The following is a 20,380-nucleotide window of genomic DNA, read 5'->3' on the forward strand; positions in this document are numbered from 1 at the left end:
AACCGAGCGAGGCGAGGGCAGTACCGGCTTGGTACGAGGAGGGGCGGGTTTAATCTCGCAGGGCTCACCGAGGCGCGAGGTGCCGGGGCCTCACGACAGCGACCGAGGGGGAGAGCAGCAGCTACCGCAGGCCCCTGGTGAGCCCTCACCCCGGTCCCTGCCACCGCCGGGTCACCCGCAGGCGCAGGCCCCGGGGCGATGGGTGAGAGGAGGCCGCAGGACGCTTCTCGGCCAGGGCCCCATCCTCACAGTAGCTCCCGCCTCCTCCCCGTGGTGTGACGGCGCCTGCCCTCAGCCCAGCACCCCCTGCACGGGGTTTTTTTTTGGCTTGGAGACGCTTTCCCCTTCACGATTATCGTTGCTAGACGTGTATTTTGCAATGATCTATTTGTTCCCTTTTGCCTCCCAAGCGGCACACCAACTGATGTTTGCACATGAAGGCTGGCTTTCCTTCAACGCGTTCTTGCATGCTAAGAAGTCCCTGCTCCAGCTATACCTGCACTCTGTCCAAATACGTGATTGCTGGAATCATTCCAGTTTAAAGTTTAGCTCACTGACAGCTTCTTTTTAAAGACACTTCTGTGTGTGCTGGTAACTATAAACCCAAGCATGTTCAGCTCAGTGTCATTGAACCAAACAGAAAAGTAACACTGAAAAGATCTTGAACGAAACAGGCGGGCTGCTGGCCGTAAGGAGAGAATTGCCAAGTGAGTTTCTGAGGCAGGTCTGTGAGACAGCCACAAAGAGGAGAGGGGGGAATAGAAGAACTTCAGACCACTTTTATTCTTTTGGATTATTTTGCAGATGAAAAGCATAAATGTGCAGCTCCTGCTGAAGTAAAAATCTTAACAACGGTATTAAGTATTTGCATAATTCAATAGCTTTCATGGCTTCCAAAATTAGTTATTAGAAAGATAGATGTGAATGTGGCTTTCTTCAGTTGTGATTAAATGTAGAAGCTCCTTTATGCTATGGTCTTTTCAGCCATGTGGTTAAAAGGCAGTTACTACTAATCTAAACATTAACGTATCTTAACACCTTGCAAAACAATTTGTCAGGAATATTGCAGGGAGAAAGAGAAAGGCAGCTCTGAAATCTGCAACTGTTTCAAACAGCATAATTCCATTCCTTTGTGAGTTCCAAGCCTGCCTGAGATATTACTTTATGTAATGCTGAAAAAAGCGGTTTTCAGGAATTATTTAGATAGGAGAGGGTAAATCTGAACACCTGGATTCCTCTTAAAATATAGGAATTTCTGTATTTCACAAATGACCTGCTTCTGTGGCTGAAAACACCATATGGATTATTTGTGTACGACTCCTTGGTATTTACTCCTACGGGAGGCATAGTCTGACATAAGGGTTGTCAGGCATTTCTCTGGGTTAAAACTTAGTTTCTTTGGGGCTATAAATGAAGGCAATGCAGTGTATGCGCAATGGACAGGAGTATGCAATAAACAAGAAGGAACGAAGGGGATCTATATTAATTGGATGGGTCTATATTTATTATTCAGGAGCACTGTTCTGAAACTGCATTTAAATGTCACCTTGTTGACGGCCCTGAAGCTATCTCCCTGCCCACCAGCAGCACATGCCAGATCAGCTGATGGATTGTTTTTGCAGGAATCGAGTCAGACCTGGTCTCCTCTGGGCACCGAGCAGAGGCACCCGCGGCTGTGGGATGGCACTGCATGGGAGGCAGAGCATGGCTGGGTATGCAATGGGGCTAACAAGGAAGGGAGTGGGCCCAGGAGTACCTTACCGATTTTTGCAAGTTTTTGTGCTCTTAGAATGTGCAAGACCCCAGGGTTGTCTTTTACCCAGGATACCCTTGTATTTCAGTAAACTGATTCAGGACTAATAATTCTTTCAGTAGCTGTGTGCTCAGCAAACTGCCTCTACAAACGACGAGAGCCCAAAGTACAGCAGAGCTGGCTAATTAGGCGCACATATACTTGCAAACTTGTCGGTCATTCGTAACCTGCTATGGCTGTCTGATTCAAGATCCAGGATTGGAATTAAGCTGAGCTATATACTGGGCCAGATCCTTACTTTACACAGCTGGGGGCATCTGCGCAGGCAGATGAGAGCAGGGTCTTGAGCAGAACCCAGCATGACCCTGCCTAGCCCTGCAACATTTCTGACAGAGTTTGCGTTGGTGGTAGTCTCTGAGTGACAGGAGAGCGGTGTGCACTTATCTTGGGACAGCTCGCACCAGGTATGGGTATGGAGAGCTCGTGAGGGCAAAGCAACCGTCCTCCCGTGGCCTGGGCTGGTCCTCGGGGAGCACAAAGGTGAATTTCTGCAGGAGAGTGGTAAAGAAAATAAAGAGCTCCATCCGGGCCAGCTGTTCCCCCAGGCATGCACGGCGACCTGCAAGAGAGGGAGTAGAAAGTGTCAGTGAAAGAGGACATTAACCCACGCTGAAATCACCGTGGGAGAAGCAGATCACCCCTCCTGCTGTGCCTCTGACTTGCAGAGGGATCCCCTCCTCAGATTTACCTGCTGAGAAAGGCAGGAAAGCCTCTGGTTTCACAAACCGCCCATTCGCATCCAGGAAGTGTTCGGGGTAAAACTTGTTTGGCTTCTCCCAGACTGTCTCATCCTTCAGCACGGAAGACAAGTTGGTGATGACTGTCGTACCCTGTGCTCGTCCACAAGAGGAAACAACTTATGTGAGAACAGCAGCATTACCTTGGCACAACAGGTCAGTGCTGATCCCTCTTTGGTCCGTGTCTCCCATCTAATGCAACCATCATGCAGTGCTTCAGAATAAGGCACTGATCTTCTCTTCTGTATCTTATTTAAAACAGAACACATTTTAAAATGTCCTACTTCAGTGCTCGCCAGTGACTGTAATTTGGGGCTAGAAGTGTAAGGCTGCAGAGTTGTGTGGGGTCACCCACACCCCAGGCCTGGCATCTGCACAGGCAGAGGACGCTGTGTTGCCTATCTGGCCACGGTCACCTTGGGAATGAAAAAGCCTTGCAACTCGGTGTCCCGGTACGTCATGTGCGGTAGTCCGATAGGAACAACATCCCCGTAGCGTTGCACTTCATGGATCACAGCGTTGGTGTAGGGCATGCTCACTTGGTCCTTCATGGTGGGTGATCTCTCTCTGCCAATCACCATATCAATCTCTGCTTGGACCTTACCTGAAAGCAGCACAGCTAAGGAATTAGAGTGCCCTTAGATAAAGAGAAGGGGCTGGTACAAGCTGTAGGAAGGCTGGCAGCATGAGGTTGTAGACACTGGGTGAGAGCAGGACAAGCAATTAGAGAAAGGAACAGAAAATAGAGGGAAATGCATCTGTTTTCAGTTGCTCAGAGCTACCTGTGTATCTGTTCTTTGTATATAGTGTCTTTAATAAAGGTCTTGTCAGTCAACATCCTACCTTACCCCTCTCTATGCAGCTGAAAGCGTACCTGGGCACGCACCATTAGAGAATTAAGAGATTAGCATCTATTCCAGATACCGGAAAGAGGGTACTGTGGCCACTGAAAGTCCCCAAGTAGCCTTCAAAATGAAGGCAAGCACAAACTTGCCCTTCCAACTCATCTTTTTATCAGGGCTTCTCCCCTGCCACAGGTCCCTGCCAGAACAGCTATGTTTGGGAATTGTTTCTCCTGGTTTCTGCCAGACCAACAATCACCAAGGCTGTTCCTCATTGCAAAATCCCCAAACCAAGCCTCCTCGCAGAAAAATGAGGGTTGAAGAGAAGACACCACACCTCTGCCTGTCTTCTGACTTACTCTGTATTTCCGGGTGGAGAAGCATATACAGAAGTGCCCACCGGAGAGTGGTGGAGGTGGTCTCAGAACCAGCTGCAAACAAGTCTGCGGTCACCAGACGAAGGTTGTTATAGGTGAAACCACTCTCTTCAGCCGCCTTACCCTGTGGAGAGCAAAGAAGTGGGTGATTGGAGCTGGGGTACTTGCTGGGTGAGAAGACCATTGTTCCAGAGAAGTACTGAGAAGCACTAGATCCGTTTTTGCTGACCCAGAAGTTCATTGGGAGAGTAGAGCACAACACAGGCAATGCTCTGTGTATGACTGATGTACTTTGGTCACTGTGTTACCTCCTGTATTTGAAGGTCACTGGTCACCTCCCGTATCCTGAGAGATGAACGCTACACCTGCCTTCAGGACAGATGTGAACGTCTTTTGTGCTCTCCACTCAGACAGACAAGAGGCCCCAGCCACTTGCGGTAACATCCTCCCCCAGAGGAGGGGGAACACTGTTATTCAGGGTTGATCAGGTCATAAAACCCACACAAGTAGAGAGGAGGCTGCACTGATGTGGCAAATGCAAAATTAACAGTATTTTGAGGGGGTTGTCTATAGCTGTGCATTACAGATTCTCCCTGCTTCTGCCCTGCTATTTTCTTACAATTCAAAAAAAAAAAAAAAAGAAGGATCAGGGCATCATTGCTGCCTATTAAGTCTGCAACACCAATTTCAGCAAAACTAGTCTCTCATCCAAATGCTAATTGAGCTCAAATTTGTTAGCATATGAGATATGACAAGCTCTCTGCATGAGTTCATCTGCTTGTCTTTTCTAATCCTCTTTATACTTTCCTTTCCTAGGGACTAGCTTCTGTTAAGTTATTCTGTATATTTTGATGCTGTTGTAATATGGATAGCAGTTAATAAGGCATTTAAGACTCAACTGTTACTCCAATAAAAGATCTCTGGCAAGGGAGCCACGTGGCTGACTGACCAAAGTTAACCCGGTAGAAGGATTTATCAGACTGGCTTATCAGGGGACCTTAGCGAACAGAAGAGGGATGTGACAAGAGGCAACATGGTCTCATCCAGCCTCAAATAGTACTGCTCGGTGCAGAGGAACATAGGTCACGTTGCTCTGCCCGTGCGAGCTCAGGGGGGCTAATGCATGGACTGGAGGTGCCCCGGCGCCCGCAGCACAGCAGGGTTTGTTATGCAGAGCAGCAGTCCAGCCTGAGGACTCGGATGGCGGAAGCAATTCCCAGGCAGAATTTGCTACAATTGCTCATCTGGCACTTGAAATTTAGGGAATCCATGTGCAGAAACATATGGTGGATGGATGGGCTGACGCAAGTACCTTTGATTTTATACTGACTTCATGCCTGACTGAATCAAAGGAAAGACTCCTTTTAATTTCAGCGAGGTTCAGATTTAGGCCTTCATCTGATCTGTAGGGAACTAATTCTCAGCAAGCAATTCAAAGATACACATCCCAAAGGAGATGCTGTCTTTCCAAGTCATAACTTGATTCAAAGACAGGCTACGGACTGGGCAATGATGCCAAAAAGCCTGTCTGTTGCTGCAGTTCTGCACTGATTTTGAGACATCAGTCATTAAGGCACCGATGTACACAGAATCTTACGTGTTGACTTGTCCCCTGGTGGAAACTTAGAAATACTAGTGAATTCTCAATCATTGCCTTTTAAATGCCGTCAAAATGGTGTAGGCTGGAAAGAATGGGAGTTGCTAGACAGTGAGGGGAATGTGAAGGTAGAAAACGCGTACAAGAACATCAGCAGATAATATGGTCTCTTAAGATAATAAAGGAGGTTACAGCATGAAGAAGTTAACACCTTTCTTCTCAAGATACAACATGGAATGAAAAAGTAGGAAATTAATAAGAGGTTTTATACAGCTTTATGAGGAAAGTCAGCTTCTATCAACAAGCTTGAACAGGCAGAGGAATTGCCCCTGGACCCTGAGGTTCTGGTGGTGTCACCCTACCTTCTCCATTTCCTTTAAAAACGCATCAGTGAAATCTCGGATGTAAGCAGGGTTCCAGGTCTCCATGTGCTTATCTATGAGCACGTCTATGAAGTCCATGAACGCCTTTTGCCCTCGAAAGACTTTCTGTGGCACTCCGGGGATGCGCAACAAAATGGGCACCTCGTTAAGAAGCTGGGATGCCAGAACCAGAGAGAGAGAGAGAAGATATTATGTGATGCAAAAAGAAAACTAACAAAAACACAGTGCTCTCTCAAGCAACAGAGGGCAGCTTCTTACAGGTCATATTACGCTCTTGGTTTACCTGAGGCAGGAATCCAGCGTCTTCTTTTAGGGAGTTTTCAAACAAATGTAACAGCTTCTTGAATGTCTCATCACCGTAGTTGAACCGCTCTCCATAGACGGTGGTGCAGATGATGTTGCAGACTGCATTATTTACAAGAAAACGTAAATCGAAAGGACGACCTAAAAATGGCAAAGGACACCAAGCAATGAAGGTAAGCAACACCAAGCTGCTGGGCCTCAGCTGTCAGCAACAAGAATACGCAAATGCCTCCTTGATGCCTTCAAGAGAAAAAGCCCCCAAAAGCACTCAAAGTACAAATGCATCGTACTAGGAAGTGAAGATTCGTCTCCTACCACTATTTGGTTGATCCTTGTTTAAAGGAGAAAACTCCCAAGAAGAGCGGAGTTGCAGGGCTGTTCTGTGACTTCACAGATAACACTTTGCTTTGTGTCTAGATGACAGGCAATGTGCTGTGAAAACTCTCAGCTGCACTTTTACTGCATGTGATAATATCAATATGTTCCACTAAACTTCGTAACGGTAATAGTTACCCAGCTCTGGGAATAATTATATTTTACCTCTTTAATTCTGTTTATTTCCTATTTATCTCCTGTTTCAAGTGGATTAGTGTTGCAGTAGCCCCACTGTGTAAAGTAGAAGTGGCTTCAAGGTAGAGCAGGGTCTATAATGCATATAGACTGGAAACACTGCTTTTGCTTAGGAAGAGAGCACGGCATGCAAACGGGAGTGGTTGTAGTGTTACTTCTGTCTCTGCATCCCTGTATTGCCTTTTCCTATGATTTCCCCGTGCTTCTGGATGTGACAAACCTTCTTCAGAATTGACTGCAGTGCACAGAAATCCAGCTTCCTCCACCACTCGCTCCTCCAAGGATTTCTTTCCCATCCCGAAGTCCCTCAAGGTAGAGAGTGTGAATTTTCTTATCTCCTTCCAGACATGCCCATATCTTGCTACAACGATCCCTGGAATTATGGATGAGCAAGAAATGTCAGGAGCTCTGACCCGTCAAGCAAAGTTTGCTAGAGAAAAGCAAATGTGAGTTTGGAGGTACAGGTCTGTGTGAACAGGTGAAAGAATCACAGAATCACAGAATGGCGGGGGTTGGAAGGGACCTCTGGAGATCATCTAGTCCAACCCACCCTGCCAGAGCAGGGTCACCTAGAGCAGGTTGCACAGGAACGTGTCCAAGTGGGTTTGGAATATCTCCAGAGAAGGAGACTCCACCGTCTCTCTGGGCAGCCTGTTCCAGTGCTCTGGCACTCTCACAGTAAAGAATTTTTTCCTCACGTTCATATGGAATTTCCTGTATTCCAGTTTGTGCCCGTTGCCCCTTGTCCTATTGCTAGGCACCACTGAAAAGAGCCTGGCCCCATCCTCTTGCCCCCTGACCTTAGATATTGAATCTGATCTTGTACAGCTTATTCACAGAACAATTCTAAGAACGGATTACTGCACCTTCTAGTGCGCGTGCCTGGCTAGCAAAGGTGGAGGGGGATTCAACGAGAGCAACAAGTGCTGCTGAGGGTAAAGGAATCACTCCCCCAAACCACTCAGCATCGCACCCTCAGCTTGGGTGAACTGGGTAGCAGCTGGTGCCACTGGCACAGGAGCTGGGGATGAGAGATGTGGGCTGGATGCTGGGTAATATTGTCTTGGAGGAAAGTTACCTTTTTTTTTGTCTGTGATGACAATGACATGCACACGGTGTGTGAGCATAAGCACTAATTACTGGGTGTCTGGAGCTACCAGCTCCAAAGCTGGCAGGGAAGCTGTATCACTGATGGTGTCCTAACACCGCTGAAGAGGCGTGTGCTAGCCTGGAGCTGTACTGCAGCCACCAAGGGGAGCCCCCTTTTCATCACATCTGATTTTGTCACAGCCAAAGGCTGGCAGACATACAAGGAGCTTGACCCAGAGGGACATGAGAAGGTGGCACGGTAGTGAGGAAACCTTCCATCTACCCAACATCTACTCAATCCTCCTTGTGCTAGTGCCAGTGGGGAATGTCTGTTTCCAAGGGACTTGCCTTCAGATTTATTTCCGTAGCCCAGATGTTCATATACTGGAAAGTATGGCCGGTCAGCAAAGTCCTCCGATCTGTGGACCAGGGCTTCCTTCACTGCTTTATACCCGTTCAGTACTACCAGGTTGGACCAGCAGTTCTGGAGATTGAAGACATTTCCGAACTTCTTGTGAAGCTGCCAACATAAAAAAGTACATCCCTGAAAATGAGCTGAATGTAACATCAAAAATATCACCTGATCCTTCCTTAGGGCGTTTACTATTTAGTGATTTTTGCGGTGCTTTTATGAGGAGACCTTCAGCTTATCTTTAACCCGTGTCTTGGCAGTGCAACAGCTCAGAGCGGTGCCAAACAGCAGCTGAAGCGGGGATCAACGCTCTGTGAGCTGAAAGATTTAGAATACACCTACCCTGGCCAAACTGTTGCCATGGCCATAGTGCAAGTGTTTTGGATTTTGTTGGTGGACAACACAAGGCAAGGACCTTTTTGGGGATTTTCAAAGGCTGCACGCTCAGCAACAAATTATTTCCTAATACTTGTATTTATTTTGATCTGAAAGATTAGGCAAGTTTTGAGTTAGTCTACTTCTGCTAGAAGGAAATATTGATGATAAGGTGATACATTATTTTTTTTTTAATATGCATTTTTTCCTAAAGATCTACCCAGAGCCCAGATTCTAGAAACAAGGTTGGAAGAGGCAATTCCACACTGGAGTTTCAGGTCAACTTTCTCCCTAAAAGCAGCGTACACAACTAGTAAGACTGGTAACTGGCACACACCCTACATCTGCTGTGATCTCTAAGAGACATAACGCTGACAGCAGGATGGCTGCACAGGTAAGCCCGTCAGCCATGCACTCACCATGGGACCTTCCCACGGAGCTAAGTCTCCTCCAGGTAGACAAGCCCTTTGACCAAGGCCAGGCTTGATGAGGCTCTGAGCAATCTGATCTAGTTGAAGATGACCCTGCTTACTGCAGGGGGCTTGGACTAGATGACCTTTAAAGGTCCCTTCCAAGCCAACACATTCTATGGTTCTATGATTCTACGGCCGGACGCAGACTCCCGAGACGGCAGGTCGAAGCTCCCCTGCTAGTCAGTAACACTGAACAAAGCACTAGGGAGCGGGTTGTTGGAAGACAATGCAATAGTAGCAATGCCCCACAGACTGTGCTATGTTTTCTTTTTCTTTTTTTTTATGTCATTTTTTTTTCTTAAAGCTAAGCGTCTTCATTTCTGCACTGTAGCAATGCAAGGAATTGGAGTACTTATGACTGCATTTGCAGCGGGGTTGGAAAGGAAATTAGCACTTCACCGGCAGTAGAAATACATCCTTAAAAGCGATTACTGGTCAAGATTGTGGTTAGCATGACCCTGATGTGATGTGATTTAAAAATGGTAATCTTTTGGACTATATGCAAGCAAATAATACTAATGCTATATTTAGTTTCTCCATTTGGCAGATTTTGGACAGACAGCTGAACAGTGCTGTCCTAGAGAAAAAACCTTTAGAGTTCCTAAACTGAAGCACAAAACCCCAGTGGTTTATCTGCTGCAAGCTGTGCTGTGCTTCTCCTTTGAGAAAAGCTGAGCCCTGACGTTGAATAGGAATGCCACCGAGATTTTGGGCATTGCTGCTGGAGCAAATCCTGCCAGCTGATCTCTTTCACTGGAACTGTCACATGCCTGTAGGCGTGCTCAAGTCACCCGCAGGGAACCCTGCCATTCCTGCAGCCACATCCCCAGCCCACAGATATTTGCTTTTCCTCCCTTGTTTGTGCATTTCCCCATTCTCTTGTCCCCACACCTGCCCACGTGTTAAGTTAGTGGCCAGCTCTACAGCAGAGGAAGCATCACCCATCATTGGGGGCACAACAGGATCTCCCACTGAGGTCGGGAGACGGAGGCTGGCAGAGTGTTGGTGTGTGATTACCTGTTTATCTGTCTGGGCCAGGTCAGTGTCCTTAGGCAGTGACTTGCTTTATCTTTGGACTTCGGAGAGGGCATTGCTCTTTGGCTTTGTGCAAGGGTAGTTCTTGCCAGGATGTCCCACCCTTCCTGGGCCCACAGTCATGTGAGGGGGCCCTTCGTCACAGGATCTAGCACTCACCTTGTTGAAGGAGAGGTGGGGGTTTTGGAAGTCAACGTACAGCATGGTCCCAATGAACGGCAGCGACATTGGGCCCGGTGGGTAATGGCTCCACTTCTTCCTGCGCTTCATGAAGTCAAGAAGTAAAGTAAAGACTGTAAGAAAAACTCCCAGTACGGAGATGTTGCTCCAGCAGGATGACAGCTGGGACCCCAGCCACAGGAGCAATGACATTTTGTAGCCTGTCTTCTCCTTGGTCTTCCTCTTTTGACCCTCTTCTTGCTTTCTTGTCTTCTGCACAGTGTCTTTTTCTGTCTCCCTGCTCCTCTCTCCCTGCAGTTGCTGGCCTCTGAATGTGGGACTTGGCTCAAACCCGAAGCTCCTCCTCTGCTCAGCTCAGTTTTGGGGGAGTGGTGATGAGCGTCATCCCTCCTCTTCCTCCTCCTCCTCCAAAGCCAGAGCTCAGAGGCCTCTTTGTCTCTGCCGCTGGTGGCAGCTCCGGCAGTGGTGCCCTCCGTGGGGCAGGGCTGAGTAAAGTCCAGGTGTTTGGGTGCCCTCTCCCACAGCCGAGGTGGGATCACAACAATTAATCCAGTCTTGCTGCATTCTGGTGGGGCGATTTTGAAAGAGTTTATTTAAATCTGTGTCGCCTCCTTGTTTGTACAGGCAAGTCAAGGGAGAAGCAGCTCCTAAACAAAAACCGTCCGGGGTTCTGTTTGCAAGGTGAGCATTTGTTCCACAGGAGCTTGAGAAAGCTCAGGTCAGGTGAAGCTTTCCCTTACAGAAAGCACTTGTCACAGAACTTAGCCTAAAACCACGACCTGAGACTTTAAAAATCATTTATGTTTCTTGGAAAACCGATCTTTATCCAACTCCAAATGTCAGTCAGCACGATGACCTTGACTTTTGTACAATACAGCTTAGCTACAAGGGAGAAAGCACGTGCATTGCAAGGATCCTCGAATTTCCAGCCTTTGGGGCAGCAGTAATGCAAAGACAATTATGGAGACAAAGTATTTCCTAAAACAGCACAGCTATGTGCTCCTGGCATCGCTGCCATCAGAGATCAATAAAGCTCGCTCTTATGACAGTTAGTTCTAGCTAAAAAGAAGCAGTAAACCCATCACAATTTGATCTGTGATCTTGGCGTGATCAGAGAAAAGCTCCTAATGGAGCAATTGCTGCAGCAGTGATGGAGAGCTCAGGCTGCAAAGCGATGCACCTGCAGAGACTGTGCAGTCAGCGCTGGTGGGCAGCCAGCGCCTCGAAATGCTCCTTGTCCAAAAAGGCACCTAAATGCTCGTTGTCCGTGTGCAGAGTCCCCTCACTGGAGTCTCTACAGCATCAGAACAGGGTGCCCAGGGGAGCGGTTGAGTCACCATCCCCGGAGGTATTTAAAAGACATGTAGATGTGGTGCTGAGGGACATGGTCTAGTGGTAACTTGGCAGTATTAGGTTAACAGCTGGACTCGATGATCTTAAAGGTCTCTTCCAATCAAAATGATCCTATGATCCTGTGATCTCGCATGTCCCTTGTGAAAGCATCATGACTGAGGGTTCATCTCAAGTGCCTGTAAACAAACACATGCAGCACGGGAAACAACTGGGGCGGGGGGAATTACCAGCCCCCACACAACTGCGGAATTATGATTTCTTTAGGATTACAGAGGCATGGTGGGATAGTTCACACGATTGGAGAGCTGCCACAGATGGACATCGGCTCTTCAGGAAAGACAGGCTGGAAAGGGTGAGGAGCAGTGGTGCTTCATGCAGAGGAGTGCCCAGAGTTTTGCCGTGGGACTGGTGATGAGCCAGTCAAGTGCTTCTGGGCAAGGAGAAGGCAAAGCGACGTGGGCAATGTTGTGGTAGGCATCTTTTCCTCTACCCGCTTCAGGCTGCAAACTAGAGACCTCCTCCACTTTTGGCTAGTGGCATGGACTGCCGTTCCTGCAAAGGGCTGGAGCAAGTGCTGTAGCTTAGGTAATTTCAAAAGAACAGTTTTTCAAAGCAAGCAAAGAAACAATAGAAAACAAATCTCTTTCTGAGAGAGAGAATGAGAAAAGGGTAATTATCCTCCTGAAGAGTGAAAGATGTTCATTTGCATTTCTTTTCAAGAAAGTAATATTTTGAGCAATTTTCGAGTCAGGGGAGGTGGGGGGGAAGCAACCTCCAAATCCATACATATTAGTCTTAGCCAGCTGCAGCCCCGCTGTGCTGGGTGTATGGCTGTGACTGCGAACAGTCGATTAAGAGATGAGCTAAGTGAAGTTACGGAAGTTGCACGCAGCCATCACCATCCTTTTACTGTAGAACCTGCAATACAAACAGGCAGCTTTAAGAAAAAGCTTATTAATATTGCAAAACGAAGCATCCAGAAGTAGAGTAATGCAAGAGCTGCCTGCACAATTTTAATTGAGCCTTTTTGTCCGTATTTTCCATAAGATCATCTTTAATTATGGTCTCGTGCCATTTTTCCTTTCTGAAGGAGCCTCCCTTTATTCAGTGCGCAGGACAGACGATGATTATTTACTAGTCTTGTTTTAATTATAGTATTTGGCTTCAAAGCCTACTTTGCCACCTGGTGATCCCATCCTGCCCAGAAGGCAGAGCTGGTTTTGTTGGGCTTTTCCACCATGGTCATCCGTGACTGCGGGGGTTGGGAGCAGGCAGTCTCTTGTGCCCGCAGCATCCCTCTGAGGTGCCACCGATGGAGAAAATGGAAACGTGAGTCCAAATGGCCTTTTAAGTGTTGGTATGTTGGTACCTACCAGGAAAAGCCTAGAAGCTGGGTTTGACGGCACCTGGCTGCCACACACAGCTGTCCGGGACCTGTGCCCAGCTCCTGGCTGGGGTTGCAAATGGCTTCTCAGGGTCACAAGTTTGGCACCCTGGGCCCTAATCTGGTGACAGATTAGTGCCTGTTTATGAAAAGTGCAGTTTCCGTAATTACCCAGCATCACAATCCCCTTCCTTCACAGAGGTGCAGGGAAAATCTTTCAGTGGCCAAGGAAACACTCTTCTCTCCCTCTTTGCTTCAATGCTGGAGCCAGCCAGGAAGCACTGGGCACATAATACGACTATTTCCTTGAGCTTTCAGAACTTTTTCATCCAGATCCCAGCAGGCTGCCCACTTTCCCCTTAACACCGTTAGATGGATCCAAACCTCAGCAATGTTTCATTCTGGAGGAGCGAAGCCTCTCGCGACGGCAGGAAGGCTCAGCGTGAAGCCTGCAGCTCCTATTCCCTGGCTGTCCATCTCCCTGGCAAAGCTGGGTCTGGTGGAGATCCCAGAATACTTTCCGCGTCGGTGGCCTCTTCTGAGCCCAGAGAACATGCTCTCCCACCCAGTCCCAGACTTTTTTGGTTTTTCCTTCACCTCCTTGTTTCAGCCCACCATCTATCTTTCGCCTGTTTTGCCTTCACTCGGGCGGCCTCTCCCCCCGACCGTTTCTGTGCTGGAAGGGGGCAAGGGGAGCGCGGAGGAGACCGGCTTCCCACTTGTCATTCGCCCTTGCCAGCCTCCGGCAGCCGGCAATAACCACCACCTGCTCCGTTCAGCCGTCTCTGGGGAATTTTAGCTGAAAAACTGCTGCGAACTCTACCAAGCACACGCAAACTGGGTTTTCAAGTGCTTGTAACGCGGCCAAGTTTGAGCACAGTTTTAGAGAGCTGGTGCAATGTGTCTTCCTAACAGAAAGCTGCCTCCTGCCAAATTCCGCGTGTAATGCTTCAAAGCATTAAACTGAGAAAGGAAAATATCGCCAGAAATTTTTCTAACGGGTTAGGAGAAGGTCAGATAAACAATGGATTTCTAAGAACGATGTCAGCCATTAGAAAGGGATTAAAAAATTTTTGGCTGAACGTTCCCAAACAAATTTAGCCTGAGGCACAACCCCAACTCGGGAAATTTTAGTCTCAGCCAGTTCATTGTGACTTTCTTGGCCTTCGGATGGGGTTTTATACATTGGAAGTACTTCCACAGCCTTAAGATGGACTGTGCTAACAGCTTGTTCATAATAAAGCAGTCAGCAGAGCTGAAATAGCCAAGTCTTTCATAGTTACTGTTACTATGACTTACTGCCAGCCTTCCCACATTGCAAAGAAATCTGTTCTTCAGGCTTTTCTTCTTTAAATTTCCTGTGGCTTCCTACTCTTTTTCCTACATCAATCACAGCAGCTCACCTATCCCCAAAGCCAGGCTTAGTTGGACTTTGCTTCTTTCACCCATCCCATCCCATTCCCATACACATCCCATCCCATCCCGTCCCATCCCGTCCCATCCCCATACACATCCCTTGTTCCTAAAGACCCACAACTCTGAACTCAATACTGAAAGTGAGGGGGGTCTTGGGCCTCATTTTTCACCCCAGAGGGACAACTTTACGCCGGCACCCTAAGATGTTGAGGAGTCAGTCAACATCCAGATGAATACAGCAGCCGCTGAGACGAAGTTTGTTTTCTGAAACAAGTTACCCCCAGAGAAGCCTTGGATACTAACGGCAAACTGAAATAAGGGCAGAATGGCTCTATCTTGAGTTGATACTTCACATTGCTTGAGACGGTATTGAACCGATCTCACACATATACGTAACGCTGCCCAGTAAGGGGTTTGACAGTGCAGCAAAGGACTGGACTGTGGTAGTTATGGGCCCTAACCCTGGTATCCTCATCATGTTAACTGGGTTTAAAGCAGAAATCAAAACAAGCCAGCTGGATTGTAACTAGGCTGATCACCGAACTCAAGTTCAGATTCTCCTACAGGCCTTAATTCCTCAGGCTAAGATGTTCCCACTGTTACTTTAACCTGAGTTAGCCAAACAGAGCTCATCACGAACGATTTCTAACCCCGGGATGGAGAGATAATGAACCTAAGTGCTGCTTTGTACGGGTCATGGTATCAGAACTGGTCTAAAATGCCTCCTGAAGATACTGTCAAACCTCTGTGATGTGGCCAAGCTCTGGGAAGACGCCTGCTCGTTCGGAAAATGACTGGCAGCCGTTGCCTTGACTCACACTCTCCTGCGAATCTGTCAGAAAAATATGGCTTACGCCCCCGATCCCAGAGGCTGTTGATTTGTCTCAGCTGCTGGTTTTGGTTTCTTGTTCTTTAAGCTTCTTGAGAGCTGTGAATATATTGCTTTTCTTTTCACTTTTGATTTAGTAGTGATACCATGGGGTTTTTCTTTGCTGTAATGGGAGCATCCGGGGGAATTTTGGACAGAGGTAATGGCTAAAATCCTGGTGTGTTTCCCCTCCCCACCCCCCGCCATAAGAGATGCATTTAAATCCATATGGGGAAACTCATCCTGCTTTCCTGAAGTGTGAGATCAGTGAGACACCTTTGAAAACAACGAGGTGGTTCAATCCAGGTTTGGAAGCCAAAGAGACAAAAGCATCTTGGTTTAGTTTCTGCCGTTGATGGGCCCTGTGAGTTAGAGGTGAGCACTCAGCTGGCTGCCGCCTCGGCTTCACCGCTGGGAAAATGGCTTTTAATGGGGCTGTTTACCCAGCCGTGATAAAGCATCTACGAATCTAGGTGCAAAGTACATTAATGAGGACCGATACTGTAATTATTACATAGCAAAGCGGCAGGTTGCCAACGATCTCGGAAGAGAGGTTAAAAAAGATAAAAAGTTAATTTGAAGACTCGCTCTTGTTCCAAGCAACGTCCAAGACTGATCTTTTTCTTCTGGCAGAGGGAGTGTTTCACAGGGAGCGTTTTGCTGCTGTTTCCGTGTGTTGGAAGCTGGGGATGCTGGTTTTTCAGAGTTAGGTCCTCAATTCGGTTATTTATGAAATAAAAAAAAAAAAAAGGAAGCTAATCCAATTAAAAGAGAATTGCACGTTTCTCCTGTGCTTATGGTGCTCAGGGGCAGACAGAATAACCTTGGCTGATGCCGTCTCCTAGTAGGTAAGTCAGATTTCAGGTTTCAGTGATAATTCTCTCTCTTTTCACTCCAGGCTCATTAGCCTGTTTCTGATGGCTCCTGAACATCCCTGGCTTCCCAGGAAAGCATTCAGAGCTGCATGTGCTCAGCACATCTCAGAAAGAAGAGATGAAGAGCGGCATTACTTCTAAAACGTACTTGCTGTTACAATTTCCTTAGATTCAATAAAGGCAGAAGTGATTCTCTCTGTTCACATCACCTTCCTACTGGCTCGGTGGCTGCGATTGCTCCAAGGGTGAGAGTAAAAATATTCTCGTTCTGGTAAAGCGGCGCGTTATCATCTACTTCGTCTGCTCACGCACGTGTTCAGAGGGATGCCGCAGCGGTTATTTCGGTGCTCGCTGTGAGCTCCTGCCTCGTTTAAGTCACGCAGCCGTTTTCAACATCATGAGCGCGTGCGGTCGCTCAGCTCAGGATCCCTTTTCTCCTCTCGTGCCACCACGTTTGCCTAGCTGTTTTCTTTGGAGGAGCTTGCGTTAGCTGACCTGTCACTGTGTGATAAGGCGTGCAGACGTTCACCTCTCAGATGTGGTCTTTTTGGGTGTTTGCCTTGGGCTGGCTCTTGCAGATGCAGCGGATCCTACAGAAACAGCAGAGCCGTATCTACTTTGTGGCCCGGCCTTGCTGGGCTCTACAGGCAGACGACAGCAGGTATCTGTTCCCCAGGGCTTAAACTAAGACCAAACTGCAGGGGAACTGAAGGCAGGACATCAAATACAAGTAAAGGCCTGGGTGAACCAGCCCTAGTCACTTTTGCCGGTCTGGGCTCAGCCTGCCGATGCGAGGGGTGCAGACGGCCCTCCAGGGCACTAGCCAAGAAGCTGCAGGCAGAAGCGACACTGCAGTTTCCCCCGGGTTTACAGGACGGTGAGCGCAGGCTCCGTCCATTTGCACAAAATTGGATGTTTGCTGGAGCTGTTTATTAGCCTTACGTAGCACCACGCACAGGCATTCGCCGCCCTGCGTGCGTCTCGCAGGCGGTGGGACGGACCCGCGGGTTGGGCACATCGTGGCACACGCGAGTCGCACGGCAGGGACAGCGCTGGGGACGTGGTTCCCACTGCCACTGAAAAAGTGACGTGAGCCCAGCTGGCACCTCACAGAGGGTCCCAGCCGGAAAGTTCTCCATCCCCGCAGCGGGCTGACAGCAGGCTGCCGACGGATCCTCCTCCAACCTCTAAATTCCACGTGGCTTCTCCTGTCAATCTGCGGAAAACAAAAGACACCTCCGGCTTTGCTCACTGACAACCCGGCACAAATCCCAACGATCTTAACGATCCTGTCTTACTCCCAGGCGCCTGAGGAGCCTCGAGGGGCAGGAATTAATGATAAGAAAGGAGAAAAAAATAGCGACTGATAGAGAAATCCAAGGAGGGAAGGGAAGGAACAGAAAAGACGGCATCCTCTGGAGAGCAGCCTGTCGCCGGCAAAGGCACGTGCGCTGGCAGGCCAGGCTCAACTGCGGAAGAAAACGTGCTCACTGGTACGAATTGATGATTGTTCCGTCAAGCAATTCGTGATCTCCTGAATTTTGCCCTTTGTTCAGCAGGCCATGAAGGCAGCAGCGGACGACGAGCTGAAGAACTTACAGCGATTCCACTGGGAAACTATAAATAACTTTAAGTGCAAAAATAAAACGTTCCAGCACTTTTTGCCCAAATGATTATTAATCCACTTAAAATGAAAATACTCAAAGATACAATTTTGAAGATCTAAAGCCTCTGTTAATAATTTCCGAGAGCGTAGCCTGCTTGTTGTTTGAGTACAGAGTTTATTATTTTGCTATTTTCATGAATAACGCAGTGTCAAGCTCTCATTAGCGATTTTTTCGTGGTTTTATCTGCACTTTTCCTGTCAGTATAAACAGTGGCTTGAATACAAGTCAGCGTTTAGAAGTTTTTTTCAGTGTGTTGGAAACAGAAGATTGTTATGTGTTACTACGGCAGTGAAACAGGTTATTTTTGTTTGATTTCTGTGTGATGCTCCTAATGATAGTTCATGCTTCACGAGTCTGAATATGCACTGGGAATCGGAATGCGTATTTTATCTTTTTATGAACAGGAAACCCACAAATAACTGTTTTGCTTTGAAACTTTGGCTCAGTCACGCTTACAGTTTGATTAATAACAGTGGGACCATATGGAGTGAAAGAGAAATTAGAAATGATGGAAATGCAGGCAAGATCTTACTAGGGAGCGCTCAGCGAGTCGGTTACCTTTGGTACTGCACCCCAAATGACCTGTAGGTTGCTTTTGCCCATAGTAGTTGCTACATCTCGTAGCAACTGTAGAGAACAAGCTTATTTTTCTGTGTTTAAAAAAAAAAAAAGCATTAACAAAAATACCTGCACGCTTTTACCCAGGAGATATCCATAAGCAGTGCTCTTTCCACGGGAAGGAGGAAGGACCAGAGGTGGTGGCCGCAAGGAAAACAGAAAAGGAAAGTGTTTTCTTCATGTTTTTTAAGCTGGCCAAAAGACCGAATGGATGCCGAAAGACATGAGGCTGCCACGCTGCGGGTCGTGAGCGAGAAAGGAATGACATGGGAGGCGTCTGGGTCTCCAGTGGCCTGACCCTGCTCCTCTCCTCCCGACAGTGAAACACTGAGATCCTCGACAGAAATGACACCTCCTCACCCGCAGAGGAACAGCAGCCTCCTCAACCTGCCGGTCCCCAGGTCCCACGGGGACGGCTGCGTGGCCGGGCGCCTGCAGATCAGAGCAAGGAATTGCTGAGCACCGGCAACGTGCAGGCTCCTGCTGGGCTAGCCAGGAAAAACGAATGTTTTTGTGGCAATGGCATTTTAAAAAATGTTGGGTTGCTTAAAAAACCGAAAGTTTGGAAATTTCGAAAGCCATGCCACATACGGAGATGACAAACCTTAGTTCTCCTGTGTACTGCATACGGGCACTAGGTACGTGCATTAACGCCTCTCTGCAGCTCCCTTCTGATTGCTGTTGCTTCAGGATAAGACGTATTGATTTATATCCAGAAAGAGGGAATGGCCTAAGACAAATCCTTAATCACTTTATACTCTTTATTGCCTATTCCAAAGTCCACAGCTTTTTGGTTTGTCTTCACTGTTTTTTGAAACTAAGGTCTGATATCTGGGATAGCCTTTGTACTCAGGATTAAAAAATTCAACTACTATTTCTGTTACCTCTTTTTCTGTGCAAGTCTTATAAATCTGACAGCGAAGGGCAGCTCCCGTGATGACAACTTCATGGCAGATGGATCCCACCACCCGAGTCCACCTGTGGAAACAAGCACACCTTGCTGCTCGTGGTGCCCGGAGGGAACAGTGGTAGGAGAAAAAGCTGCCAAACCCGTCCAAGCTGTCCTCTGCGGTCTTTAGGAGTGAGGAGTGAGGGCTGCTGTGGACCACGCTGCCTTCTCCCAGCTGGTTGCTTCAGGGAAGAAGCTTCAGCCCTTCAGGCCAGCGGTGCCCAATCTCAGAGCTGTCACACAGCGTGGGAGTTTTCACCCGGGAGCGCAACGGGGATGGAAAGGCTACAGATCACACGAGGAGCCAACGAATGGCAAAATTTGCCTCCAAAAACCGTTCAGATGGTGGTTTCTCATCAGCCTGCAAAATCAAGAGGCACACGCAAAGACCTTGGCTGAAACCCCTCCGTATTTTTCCACGAGAGCCAGTGGAACAGCTGCAGGGCTCAGCGAGAGCCGGATGAGCGCTTTATACCATCCCAAACTGCTGTGAAGGGCCTTTGGTTACTCCGCAGCTCCTCACCCTCCATCCCCCGGCTTCATTTGTGCGTGGGTTTCGTGGGCGTATGAGTTCAGAAAGCTTAAGGTGGCAGCACCAGCCAGCCCTCGGGGCTGGCACCCGCAGCGCAGCCCGGGGCTGGCCCAGGTGGCCGGCAGGGCAGCAGGACCAAGGGCTGGGAGGCAGCAGCCATTCTGGAGCAGGCAAGCGGAGGAGGGCGCGGAGAGAGGTGGGGGCTATGGGAAGGAAAGGTGAACAACTTCACGCCCTTTCGTGCCGCGCAGGATTAGGGGAAAACTTACCCTGTGGTTTCTACGCATGGTAGAGATGGTTGACCAGCCCGAGGACCGCCCGTGGAAGCGGTGATGGAAAGCTGCTGCCGCCTGACACGCTCTGCGGCACGCATGGCCTGGGGTTTCGGTCCCATTTCCCTCAAGCTGGGCTTGGCTGAAGTCAGGCTGAAGATGACCTCGGGTCTCCAGAGAGTATCAACCCGAACATCAGCTTTGCTAGAAAGCAGGAAAAAAGCAAGCGAGGAACAAGCAGGGAGTTTCAATTAGAAGCT

The 20,380-nt window shown here is 48.3% G+C and overlaps 1 protein-coding gene across 1 annotated transcript; it reads right to left on the reverse strand.

Annotated features, from left to right (window-relative positions):
• Positions 1–770: 770 nt before the first annotated feature.
• On the reverse strand, positions 771–10,516 carry LOC134509903 (cytochrome P450 2D14). Its single transcript, XM_063322562.1, has 9 exons — positions 10,166–10,516; positions 8,060–8,231; positions 6,843–6,995; positions 6,033–6,193; positions 5,729–5,902; positions 3,752–3,893; positions 2,967–3,154; positions 2,502–2,643; positions 771–2,372 (listed from the first exon to the last, which is right to left on the reverse strand). Exons 1-9 carry the CDS (start codon positions 10,376–10,378, stop codon positions 2,194–2,196), a joined length of 1,524 nt encoding a protein of 507 aa, XP_063178632.1. The 5' UTR covers positions 10,379–10,516; the 3' UTR covers positions 771–2,193.
• Between the last annotated feature and the right edge of the window lie 9,864 nt (positions 10,517–20,380).

Source organism: Chroicocephalus ridibundus, chromosome 1 (genome assembly GCF_963924245.1).
Source record: "Chroicocephalus ridibundus chromosome 1, bChrRid1.1, whole genome shotgun sequence".
NCBI classification, from domain to species: Eukaryota; Metazoa; Chordata; class Aves; order Charadriiformes; family Laridae; genus Chroicocephalus; species Chroicocephalus ridibundus.